General features: G+C 32.5%; 2 protein-coding genes across 2 annotated transcripts; both read left to right on the top strand.

Moving 5' to 3' along the window:
* The first annotated feature begins 1245 nt into the window (after positions 1-1245).
* Positions 1246-5576, top strand: LOC112092780 (malignant T-cell-amplified sequence 1 homolog). The gene is made up of 8 exons (XM_024169774.1): positions 1246-1402; positions 2067-2148; positions 2244-2311; positions 2433-2530; positions 3793-3929; positions 4009-4076; positions 4803-4866; positions 5082-5576. The coding sequence occupies exons 1-8, from the start codon at positions 1392-1394 to the stop codon at positions 5097-5099; spliced, it is 546 nt and encodes a 181-aa protein (XP_024025542.1). The 5' UTR covers positions 1246-1391; the 3' UTR covers positions 5100-5576.
* Positions 5577-9842: 4266 nt separating this feature from the next.
* Positions 9843-11015, top strand: LOC21386358 (putative F-box protein At1g32420). The gene has a single exon (XM_010104558.1). It carries the CDS (start codon positions 9843-9845, stop codon positions 11013-11015), a length of 1173 nt encoding a protein of 390 aa, XP_010102860.1.
* Positions 11016-13225: the final 2210 nt, after the last annotated feature.

Raw genomic sequence — 13225 nt, forward strand, 5'->3', positions numbered from 1 at the left:
TAAATAATAATTGTCTTATTAGTTTAGTATAAAATTTTGGTTGTACTGCCGCCCCCACTAAAAAAAGTTACCGACTTTGCCACTAATTACAAGCACAATTCGAGCATGAATTATAAAACTAAATGTGAGCTTACTCTTTATTTATAAGACTCATAATTATACTTTTTATTTTTATTAAGATTTTATCTCGATGGGTTTGTTTGTAATGTTTTTAAGGAGGTAATTTTTATTAATTATGTACCTTTTTTGGGTTAAACATTTAGTGTTTTCATTTTTTCTGATGTTTATTTTCTTATTTTTATAATAAATTTACTAGTTAGCATGGAAAAAGCACACTAAAAGCCTGAACATGGTCCAAACACGTTAAGAGTATGACCCATAAACAATTGGTATGAGCTAGGCTTGACACATTTAAATGAACTGGCTGACCGAATCTGACCCATTTGACATCTCTAGTTAAGAATAAGTGAAAACGTATCATTATTGTCATTTAAAAATTCATACCTAACTTAGTAGAATGCGTGTTAATACGAAACATAAAAAAAAATTGTGCTCACATGTTTTTGACTTAAGAGTGTGTTCGGTTAGAGGAAGAGGAGGTATAAGAGGGTTATAGAGAGAGGAGACCAATCTATATATTGATTAGAGGGAGAAGAGGAGGAGGGGAGAAGTGGAGAGGAAAATTTTCTCTTTAGGCCCATCAAATTCAATATGACTATTAGTGAAAGATTCAAGAAATCTATCGCGTTAAAATTTAAAGACTATTTTAGCCTCCAAAATATTATTAACAATTAGTAAAGCAAATAACTATCATACATATGTTACATTTTCCCCATTCCACTAACCAACATATAAGATTATTATAATTCTCCTTATCTTTCACATTGTCTACCCTTCTAACCTTATGCATATTTCCTACTCTTCATCCACAAAAATCCACAAAAAGATCCCAAGGGCCCGAAAAAAAAAAACTTGAGGGGTTTTGACTTTTATTAATCAAGGAACAAAGTCGTCAAAAGAGGAGTTAGCAGAAGTACCAACAGAGCGAGTTTTTTCAAAGTTTGAGGACTCCAAAATCAAGATTTTAAATTTGAAGTCCTTAAGTGCAAGAGCTTAAAATTTTGGGGATGTGGAGAATAAATATCTAAGAAGTTAAAATGAAGGCCCATAATCTCAAAGCCCATAAACTTCCTAGCGTAGCCCAATAAAAGTAAGTCCCAACAAGTGGCTTAACGCCGACGCGGGCTGCAGTGCGCGTGCGCGGTTGAAGTTGCCGGTGGCTTAAGATCGATCCATTCCTAAAAGGCTAAAACCTCCAGACGACAAATATCTACAAGTTTTCTTCGTTCTTCATTAAAGATCTTCACTTGGTCTCTCCTTCAATACCCACAATGTTCAAAAAGTAAGTTTCTTTTATTTTCTTTTTCTTTTTCCTCTCTACAAGTACAAATATGAGTGTTGCTTCCGAATATGCACGTGTATGCAATTATTTTTTTGTTTTATTTTTTTGATGGAATTTCTTTGTTTTATTGGTGATTGCAGAAAACGATTTCTGGGTTTTGATTTAATTTTGATTTTGGGATGTGGGTTTAATTTTTTGCTTTTACAATTTCTGCTCTGCATTTGTTAGCTGTTAATATTAGGTTGTTTTGTTTGTCGAATTTTATTTATTAATTTAGGATGCTTCGTCATGCTTTGATTGTGATTTTATACAATTTTTTTGAAAGTATGCAATACTAACTAAAATGTTGCCATTATTAAATTTGTGGCTTCAATGTTTATTTTAGAGACTGGGGTAACAAGTGAAATTTCCAAACATTCCTGAAAGTTCCATTAGCCATTTTTAACAGCATTAGTTTTAAGTTTGAGATATGAGAAGAGTCATTGTTTTTTTCACTTTAAAGTTAAAGAATGCTTTTGTTGGTGTAAAGCCTTAAAAGGCGCTTTTAAAATATTGTACAAAAAGTCTCATTTGAGTTTAGTTGTGCAATAGTATTGCATTGAGGAAATTGTCCTTTGGATGGTTGAGGTATGCTTTACTTGTCTTCTTTTCTTTCATGTTGTAGGTTTTCCGCGGAAGATGTTTCCGCACAAAACCAGGTCAAGGCATCTGTACAACGCAAAATTCGGCAAAGTATTGCTGAGGAGGTAAGGAGTTACCATGGCTTTTTACTCAAGATTGAGCAACTATTTCCTCATTTTCTTGAAATGCGTCTTTAACACTACAATAACTTCAATTTCAGTACCCTGGACTTGAGCCAGTGTTGGATGATTTGCTTCCGAAAAAGTCTCCCCTGATTGTTACTAAATGGTTTGTCACTCCGTTGCTTCTGCTCGTGCTATAAACTTGTAGCTTGATCCAAAATTTTAAATTATGAGTTTATAACTATGTTACCTATTTTACCAAGGAGTCTTTTTTCTTATTATTGCAGTCAAAACCATCTAAATCTGGTTGTGGTTAACAATGTGCCACTGTTCTTTAACATTCGTGATGGACCTTATATGCCTACCCTAAGACTACTTCATCAATGTGAGTGTTCTATCTTTCTAGGCCAACAATATCCATTTCGCCTCTATTATTAGAGTTCTCTTTGTTACCTAAATTGTCGATTTTGTAGTTTTCTTTTATTTTTCTTTAACTGGATGCTTCTTTTTTGGGATGAATCTAATCCATTTCCGATACGTTGAGGATTTTAATGGTGGAAGTTACATGCAATTCTTCTAATTTCTATAGATATATGAGTCAAATCTTAACAAATTGGTACATAGGGAACAATATGTAGTTATCTGAATGATAATTCCAAAAATCACTTTATTCTTTCTTCATATATTTAGCATTGAATAGATATATGAGTCAAATCTTAACAAATTGGTACATAGAGAACAATATTTATTTTTCTCAATGATACTTCCAAAAACCACTTTATGAAAGTGCCATTCTGAGTGGCTTCATAATCATAATCTGATTTTGGCTAGTCTTTGGGTACTTTCTATTGAGTTTTATGTGAGGCAAGTAATGGCAGTTCTAACTGACATTGACAAGATGGCAGAAGCCAAAAGGATAGCTTTGACAATGAGGGGCATCAACCATTATCAAAGAGTTTGATCACAACTTTATCAACCATTGTCGAACAGTTTGATCACAACTTTATCCCAAGTTGAAAACGCACATGGGAAAATTTTGTTTGCCTCAAATTGGTCTGTGAAATTTTACTAAATTACATCATTCTATAGAGAGAACTATTACTATTGGAGTTCTTAAGGTATAAACAATATAGATTCCTTTGATCTTTTAAATAATTTGAGTTAGAGGCTGATTTAATTGTTTAGTCTGGTATTTTAGTTGGTTGTTGGATGTATTTGTAGCTTAAGAAAATTACTCTCTTAGCTATTCTATTACTTAATCTCCTATAAATCATACTTCTATGGAGATTTATAGGAGGCTTTGAAAGTAAACAGGGGTAGAGTCAGGTTTTCCAACTTTACCCCTTTAAACTTGACCTCCTGACTTGGTGCATTGCATTTACTTCTGCTTCTCAAGGATTTGGAGAAAATCATGTCTTTTGAGAGGTTTATTGACCTACTATTTCGAGAACATTTCGAGATATGCAAATTTCGAGGTCATTTTGTAACCAGAGTGGAGAGTTTGTCTTGGAGATATAACTAATTACTCGGGGAGATTGATTTGTTATGATCATATTGTTGTTTTTTTTATTTATTTGTTCTTTATATAAATTCATCTCGATATTTAAACTTCATAATAGTCAGGTGTTCCTACCATTTGTTTTGCAGATCCAAATATAATGAAGAAGTTACAAGTTGATAGGGGTGCAATAAAATTTGTCCTTGCTGGCGCAAACATTATGTGTCCTGGCCTTACGTCTCCTGGCGGTGTTTTGGATGATGAAGTTGGTGCAGAAACTCCTGTGGTATGAATTTTACATACGGCTCACTAGTTTAAGAAGATCATGTTCAATTTTTTCTGATTTCTGGAATGTATACTCTCAGGCCATAATGGCTGAAGGAAAGCAGCATGCTCTTGCAATTGGCTTTACTAAAATGTCAGCAAAAGATATGTAAGTCATATTTCTTACTTGTATTTCCAACAAACTTGTGTGTGATAAAAGCATAATTGATCAATCCGTGACTGATTGAAGAACTGTACGTACATAAAATTTTATCTGCATATTTTTGAATTTCGAACAAAAAATTTACAGTATTACCACATGCTACTGCAGAAACTTCATACGTGCCACAGATTTACATTATAAATGTCAGTTTCTCAATCAATCAGCGTCCGAAAACTTTGAAGAACTGCACGTACAAATAGTTTATCTGAATATTCTTCATTTTAGAGAAAAATTCTACATCATTACCACATTCTTCTACGAAAACTTCATACGTGCAACAAATTTCTTGTGAAATATTATTGGTGTCATTACAATCATTACAGTGTCGTTACAACCGTATCATTACATTATTATGGTTGTTAATTTCTACTATGGCTTTAAGTGGTATGGGTTGAAACTCTCATGTTTGTAATAAAGTTGAAGCCCGCTTCAGCTGCATTCAGTTTTCTTTCCATGCTTGCTATTATCAATCTGGTCGATTGACTTTGGTGAATGGTCTATATATTCAGAGGCAAACCCATAGGGGATGTTTTATTACTGTGCTTTTTCTACGATTCTATCCATATTTTAAAGGAGTTCTTTGTATTACGGTTGCTTGTCATAAGGTTTTCCCATTGCAGATTGGCATGTCTAACATGTTGCGCCGTTTTCTTCTTCTTATTTCATATGCAGAAGGGTAATCAACAAGGGAATTGGGGTGGACAATATGCATTATCTTAATGATGGTCTCTGGAAGGTATGTGATGCTTAAACCTCTGTGGATTACAAAAATCAGATACATTGTTTAGCAATTAGAATTCTGGACTTCCAAATGTTCATGACCGACTTATTACGCCAATTACTGCTTCTTTTTTTTTTTTTTTTCTCCTTCTCCTTCCACACATAACAAATATTTGCTCAAGACATCCTATTACACTAGTTAAAGTATCAATTCTTCTATGTATCGAGCAGATGGAGCGCTTAGATTGAGGATTTTGAAAGGCTAATTGTGTGACATCTTCCACATTATTAAAGGAAAACAACTTGTCATGAAGCTATATTTGGCAGCGGAATCCCTGTGTTTTGGGCAATTGCAAGATCATGAAAGCTAAAGGACCTATTTGTCCTCTATGTACTGAAGGGGAATAGTTTTATCATACATGCACATCAATCCTTTGATGAGTTTCCCTTATGAGTTGATAAATTTGATTTTGGTATAATGGCTTGCATTTCATAAGTATTACCGCGTTTTCTTGAAAAAAAATGTACTTGTGAATCTGAACCTCCTCAAACATCAGTTTCGCTTCTCTTGGCCTCGTGGATTTTCACTCTTGCTCAAATAGAGTATTGGGCAAACAGAATGGTGGCAATTGATGGATTCTTGGAGCATGACATACACATGTACAACTCCATGTCCTGATTTTTTTTTTTTTTTGGATCTTGGGGACGTGGGAATTTGAACGTTTTACCCCCTTTAATTGGATTGGGGATGAAGTGGAATCATGTGTGAAAGTATTGTTAAGTTATACTAAAACGTTTGGTAAGGGGATTCATACCATAATTTGAATCATGGTTCATAGTTTGTTACAGTATTTTCTCTCACAAAAAATACTCGTAAATCGAAAATGATTTTAATCTCATGATTTTATTCCATGAACTAAACGTTTCTACATTTTAACTAGGTGATGTCAGGTATTGCGAGGATAATGTTTAATTTGAGTTTCTCCCCCTCTCTCTCTTTTTTTCCTTTTGCCAAAAATGAAATACCTAGATAGATTCTCGGTCCAAAAAATAAGTTCATCATCTATTTTAAAAGCGTACTTTACAAGATTATATGCACGCAATAGTGTTTGCGAAAGTTCTAACATAAGAAAATGTTGTATACCTTGAACAAAAAAATGACAAAAGTACAGCGTCTCCCTACGGTATACTAGATATCTAATTCACGTCTGGTGAAAACATTAGTATTACTATTTTGAGCAATTGAAAGAGCATCCGTGTCTATTGTATATGATTGTCAATGATCGAAAACACTAGGAGGTTTCTAACACAATTTGTGATTATAAGAAATATGTTCAATATTCTTGAAGATACGACGTTAAATACAATGTATCGATAAAATCACGAAGATTAAAAAGAATTAAGATATTGAACAACAATTACACCTTGGCTTCTAATTGATCTTCTTATTTGAAGAATTGAAGCCACCTCTATCAATGTAATTACCCTCATTTATTTATCTTCTTTTTTAAGGAGTCTTTTTTCCCCCAAAACAGATTTGCGCTATCTCATCTAATATTTTATTTCTTTTTAGAGATGGCAATGGAATGAATTCTCGTCTCCATTCCCGCCACTCAAAATGATTCCCAACCCTATTTATGGAGAAGCGGCCAGGGTAAGAGATTTCCCGTTGGGATGGCATTCTTTATACCCACACCATGCTCTATTTAATATAACTATGCATTTTCAAAATTATAACAATTTAAACTAAAATTAAATATAAATTTAAACCAAAATCAAATTAAGTTCTATAAAACAAACTAAATTCTAATCACATACAAAACCAACTTAGTAGTAATACTTAAGCCACAAAAGGACTAATTATGTTTAAAAATTTGTCATTTATAATACTTATTTACATAAAAAAAATGACATATGTATGTGGGGTAGAGTCGGGTAATGCTTCCCCGTCCCTACACTGCGACAACTCGGGAACAAAATTTTCCCAAATGTGTGTCCCATCCCCACTCCGTTCGAGGTAGATCCCAATCCTTGTGGGATTACTCCTATCTCTAATTCCTCTATCCTCCACAAATTAAAGAAGTAATTACATAAAAACTATGTAGGGCATTATCTAAAAATGTTTTCTATTATACAATATTACAAAAATGTCAACTTGTGTTTAATAAGGCATATATTATACTAGATTTGCCCTCGTAATTTATTTTGGGCATGTTCTCTATATGGGGTTTTTTTTAGGAATAAAATCATTTTAGTACCTTGTATTATAGCAAAACATCTTAATAAGGCATGTTCTTGGTATCTTGTGCTTTTAATAATATTAAAACGTTACCTCGATATTTTTCAAAAACATCTTCTTAGTATCCTAAAACTGATTTTTGGGACATGTAATGTCCAAATTACCATTCTTATTAATTAAATAAAAATCAATATTTTTTTAAAAAAATATGAAAACATTTTAAAATAGTAAAATATTTAAAAGAAAACAACAAAATAAAAAAGTGCATTTCTTTTTTTAGATTTATTAGTTTTTGGTTAATTAAATAGAAAAATAGTAAAGTCATTTTACGTCTCAGGAATCAACTTCAAGGTATTAAGAAGATATTTTTGAAAACATTGATGTATTGATATAATATTATAAAAAACACAAGGTACCAAGAACATGTTTCGCAATAACATGATACCAAAATGATTTTCCTTTTTTTTATTTGGTGGGATTATTTTTCCAAATAATATTAAGGTATTTTTTCTGATTATATGTAGAATTTTACTTTCCATTTCGGTGTCATTATATATTTTTTTATCAATACATTAATTTATTCTTGATGTGATTTTTAAAATTAAGAGTTTCCCTCTTTCTTTCCTTTAAAAAAAAAAAAAAAAAAAAAAAACTTCATGTACATTTATATGTTTTTTTTTTTTTTAAAAAAAAAAACTTCGTGTACATTAATACCTTAATTTATTCACTATCGTTTTGTGATCAATATGGTTTTGTAAACTGTTTTATTCATTTTGGTTCATAATGATATTATCATTACAACAGTGAAACTGAGTATTTTATTTTATGAGTTCATGTGTTGGGCATTTGTGTTGTTTGATATTCCTTCAAACTATTAAGGTAGCTCTGATAAAATAATGAAAATCTTATGATTGCGTTCATTTTTGTGTTTCTTTTATAGTTCGAGTTATTTTTGATAATGATATTATCAGTAAATTAATGCAAATGAGCATTATTTGTACATTAATGTGTTTTTTCAGTATTTTACTTTTGATGATCATTTTCATAATAACGATTAATTGTCAGGTTTTGTTAAAATATTTTTGTTTGTTGGTATCATGAATTTATTAAGCGGGGAGTACTCTAAATGAATTTGTCAACTAGCATACCTACACTCTTAATGTATTTATTCTTGTTCGTAATGATATTATGCATTACGATAATTAACTTTTTTCACATTCTCATGTTTATTCTGTATGTTAATTTTAATATTCATTTTCATAGATACTTTCACTTGACAACTTGTGTATTTTGGTGCTATTGAGGCAAATAATGAATTTCTTAAACTAGCAAACCTGTACTCTTAATGAATTTATTCTTGTTCACAATGATATTATCATTACGATAATGATCTTTTTTTTACATTCTCATGTTTACTCTGTATATTAATTTTAATATTCTTTTGCATAATTATTATCACTTTTACAGCTTTTGTATTTTCGACCTATGGAGGCAAATGTTCGTAAAAGGCTTTTCTGGTTATCTGTTAGGTCTTTCAATTCTTTGATCACATCAATTCTTGAGTAGTTGTTTATCTTGTATGCTTTTAGTCGAGTTTCATTGAGCGAAGGCGCCTGCATATGTTACACTTGATGGAATTATTTAGAATGTGATTAAGAGTATTTATTATAATGAGAACGCATATATAATAATGAAAGCACATCTAAAATGAAAATAAACATAACCTATTTCTTAAAGGAGGCTGAATTTAGGGTTTTTGGACTGAAATCAGAGCAAAAGGGTCCTTCAAATTCTGGAATAAAAAATGAGTATAGTGAAAACCAGTTTTGTGGATGGTTTTATTTATTTATTTTTTAATAAAACTTTCCCTTCTGAATAAAGTATGTTTCATTAAATGTAATATTCAGATTTCATTTTAAGATTTTATTTTGAAATCTCATTATTTTCACCCTTTTTCATTATATAGGGATAAAAATGTCTTTTTTATATAGTGGTAGAAGTTTTGTAAATGAATAGAATAGTAGATATATATATATATATTTTTTTTGCTTAGAATGTTCTAAGTGGCATTTATGTAGATAACTCTAAATTAAATTATTTTCAAAAATTTTAAAGGGTGAATGATTTTTTTTTTTTACTAAAAAATGAAAAAAGAGGAGTGAATGAATGCATATCACTTATTAGTTATCAGTTCAGTTTTATTTTTGAAATAAATATCTTCAGAATCCTTTTCCGTTTTGACAATGGATTTTAATTACAATTCCGTCTCCTCTCTTTTGTTTATTTAAATTAAATTATTGCGTAAGAGTTTGACGTGAGGCTCTCAACTATTTGAACCAGCCCTTGCACTCCGACTACTTCTCGTACGTTAAGGTAAAAGCTTTCCTTTCTAATCGATCTTATTTCCAGCCCTTTCTCTTCCCACATAGTTTTTCCTTATGATCTTCTCAAGTCTCCTTTTTTTTTTTCTCCTCACAAAAAACCATAAAAAAATGGTCGGTAACTTCATGGTTAGGGTTAGATTCAGTTTGGTAACATATTAGGTTAGCACAATTCAACTAGTTTTTTTTTTTTTTTTTTTTTTTTTTTTTTTTATTAAATTCTTCCTTCTGAAAATAAGTCCTCCGATTCCCAAGCTAACTTCTATTTTTATAGTTCACAATTCACAAACTATTCGCATATATTGTTACAAATTTCGTATTTAACACTCTGGCTTTTATTTTTTCTTTCCTTTTTTCTGTTTGGGAGTAGTAATGGCGTTGTTATATGGTTTGACCGAAGACGTGACGATGGAAATTTTGTCATGGCTACCTCCAAAGTCATTGATCCAATGCAAGTGCGTAAGCAAGTCCTGGAACTCCTTCATCGGTTCATTAATGGAAAACCCTTACTTTGTTAACAAACACCTCAACCATATGCCCTACACCCTAGTTTTTCGTCGGAGCCGCCTCTTTCACGCCTACCGTCGGTTCAATCACGACAATCCATTATCACTGCTCACTATATTCCATGCTGGAGCTGATCATAGCGACCGCATTGCTTTCATCAATGAAATTATCGACATTCCGCGTTTTGAAGGTCGAAAGGAGATGGGTTCTGTTTGGCTTAGCTATCATTGTAATGGAATCTCTTGCATGGTGAATAGCTCCAAAACTGTAATCTTGTGCAACCTGGAATTGCGCGAGTTCAAGGTTGTTCCGGAGACGACATATGATCTTTGTCAGGCGCTTATTGGAAACAAAAAGTTCAACGGTCTAAAACGAATGGGATTTGGCTACGATATCAGAGCTGATGTCTACAAGATTGTTATAATATTCTCCTGGTATAACAATACTAACAAGGGATATACCATATGTGCCGAGGTATATGACCTAACTACTAATTCGTGGAAGGATATCAAGTTTATGGAAGGCGAGGCCTTTGACATTAATTATGGTTGGGGAGCTGAGAATAAGGGTGTATATTGCAAAGGGTTTTATTATTGGTTGGTGGACAGCAATTTCGGGCGAAGGATCCTTTCTTTTGATATGTGCAATGAGGTGTTTCGAATCTTGCCATCGTTGCCAAATACTCGTTATAAGAACGTGGAAATCGCGGTGTGGAATGACTCCCTTGCTTTGTTTATTTGGTGCAATAATTTGAGAAAATGGAGTAAAGATCCAATGTCGATTGAGATTTGGGTGATGGAGGAGCAAAGCGGCGAGTGGTGCAATGTTTTTAGTATTGGACCCTTTGAGGACATGTGGGCTCCGTTGACATTTTGGAAGAGAGATGAGCTTCTTATGGTGACTAAAGACGGAGAGATAGTCTCGTATAACCTTGGAAGTAAAAAGTTAAGGAAACTCGACATTCATCCGGACGATCGGATGCATTGTTGGGGCTTTTATGTGAAGAGTCTTGTTTCTGTGAATCAGAGAAGAAGTTAGGTTCGGAAGAGGAAGAATATTAGAGAGTGGTAATTTTACCAACATATCACTAAAAGGTTTTTGAGATCTTGAACATAAGAGAATTCTTGGCCCCTCCTTATAAGCATTATCGGAAACAAATTTCGATTCTCTTTCTCAATGTTGTTTGCTTTTTTACTTTTTTACTTTTTTTGTTTTTTTTTTGTTTTAATCACGCAAGCATAAATATTGATCATCTACACATCCAAAAATTTTTTTTACTATGCATCATATGTTCACTATTCGGCCGAGGTGGATTCTTAAAATGGTTTTTTAGTAAGATTCTTGAAATGATTTATATGAAATTATCAATGATGGATGATTATATTCATCTACTCATCTACACAAGCAAGTTTACTATGATTCATGTAATTTCACTAAGTTATCCTTCCACTGGAAAACTAAGAGCAAATCTGCTGTCTCATTGGCTGTACTTTGACACCCAAAATGGAGAGGAAGAGAAAAAATTGGTTTTTTTTTTTTTGGGGGAAAATGTACTAAATAGCATACTTTAGAGGTGCTTTTAAAGTAGTGAGTATATTTTTTAAAACTTGATCAATTTTAGCATAATTAACCTTTCACTCTAAAAAATAATATTGTTTTCCAAATATACCCATCCTCCTAGGGTTTTATTTTGCCTCCATTCATTTTCATCAGATTCTCTCTCTTTCCAAACTGTTCCTGTAACGCCCTCCAGAATTAAACATGTTTAATTATGCTAAATTATGAATTATTAGTGTGCCTAATTTAATTTTCACAATTAATCAATGGGCTTTAAATTATTTTCAATATTTATAATTTGACCTCAAAAGTTTTTGAAAATACATTTAAATTTTAATGCATTTTCCTTTTTTCCATTTCTCTTTTTTCTTTTCTTTTCTTTTCCTTTTTCTTTTTTCTTTTCTTTTTTTTTTCCTTTTCCCCTTTCCCTTCCCGTGCAGCCCAGCCTCCCTCTCCTTCTTTTTCTTTTTTTTCTTCTTTCTTCCTCTGGTTCACCAACCAGCGCCCACCTCTCTCTCTCTCTCTCTTCCTTCCACTGTCGGCCACCACCTCCGGTCTCTCTCTCCCACCGGCGTTCTCTCTCTCTCAGTGGCTCTCTCTCTTTCTCTCTCTCGGCAGTTTGGCCGAGAACCACAAAAAAAAATGAAAAACAGGAGAAATTGAGGGAGACAAAGCTCGAGCAACTGATTTGGGGTAAAACCCTTTGAAACCCACTCTTTGATTCGAATTTTAAGCTTGAGAAAGTTTGACTTTTGTTACATTTGAATAATTTTGAGTTAGGGTTTGAATTTGAACAATTGTTATTGGAATTGAATGAAATTTGGGGGTTTTTAGTTATTGGACTTGTTTAATTGATTGGAAATTGATTTTGATGGATTCTGGAGAATATATATTGAAATTGAACTTGAATTGCTGGTTTGGCATTTTTCCTATTTATGTCGGCATGCTGCCGAAATTTCTTTAAAAACTTATTTTTAAACTGAAATTAAATATGAAAACCAAACCTATGGATTGGATTTTAATTTTTAAAGAACCCCCAAACTGAATTATAAAATCATTTGTGAAATTTGGATTTGAGTCAAGGCACACTAATAGGAAACAATTAAACATGATTGAGCTTAATTCGTTTTAGGAATGATAAATATTTCCTAAGATATTACTTTTGTGATAAAGCTAGTGGAGAAGGTTAAGTATTAAAGCTTTAAGGGAAGCGGAGGCTAGGAGAACGGAATGCTAGCCCAGGTTTGACATCCGAGAGGTAGGATATTCTTGTCAATATCCTTGTTAGCCTCACTTTAAATGATTTTGGCCAATGAAAATGTTTTAGAACAAAACATGTTTAAAGAAAATGATTTTAAAGAAATAACATAAGAATGCTATTAAGTTTTCCAATGATTTTAGAAATGAGATTTTAAAGAGTATCATTTCTTAAAATGAAATATTTTAAGGAATGATACAACGCATGGTGGCCTCAGAGATCGGGATGTGGGAATTGTTGGTAGCCGAATCGAATTCGGTTGCGGAAGCGTGGCGGGGAGGCGTATCGTGTATAACAAAAATTTTCATAAAACTTTTGAGATACTCTATAGATTATATTAATTTAGGCACGAATAAATTAATCTCATTAATTCATTTATTAAGAACTCAATTAGGAAAAATACCTGGAGGCTGACTCGGATGATAACTTGACC

This window comes from Morus notabilis, unplaced genomic scaffold (assembly GCF_000414095.1).
Source record: "Morus notabilis unplaced genomic scaffold, ASM41409v2 Scaffold309, whole genome shotgun sequence".
Taxonomy (NCBI): Eukaryota; Viridiplantae; Streptophyta; class Magnoliopsida; order Rosales; family Moraceae; genus Morus; species Morus notabilis.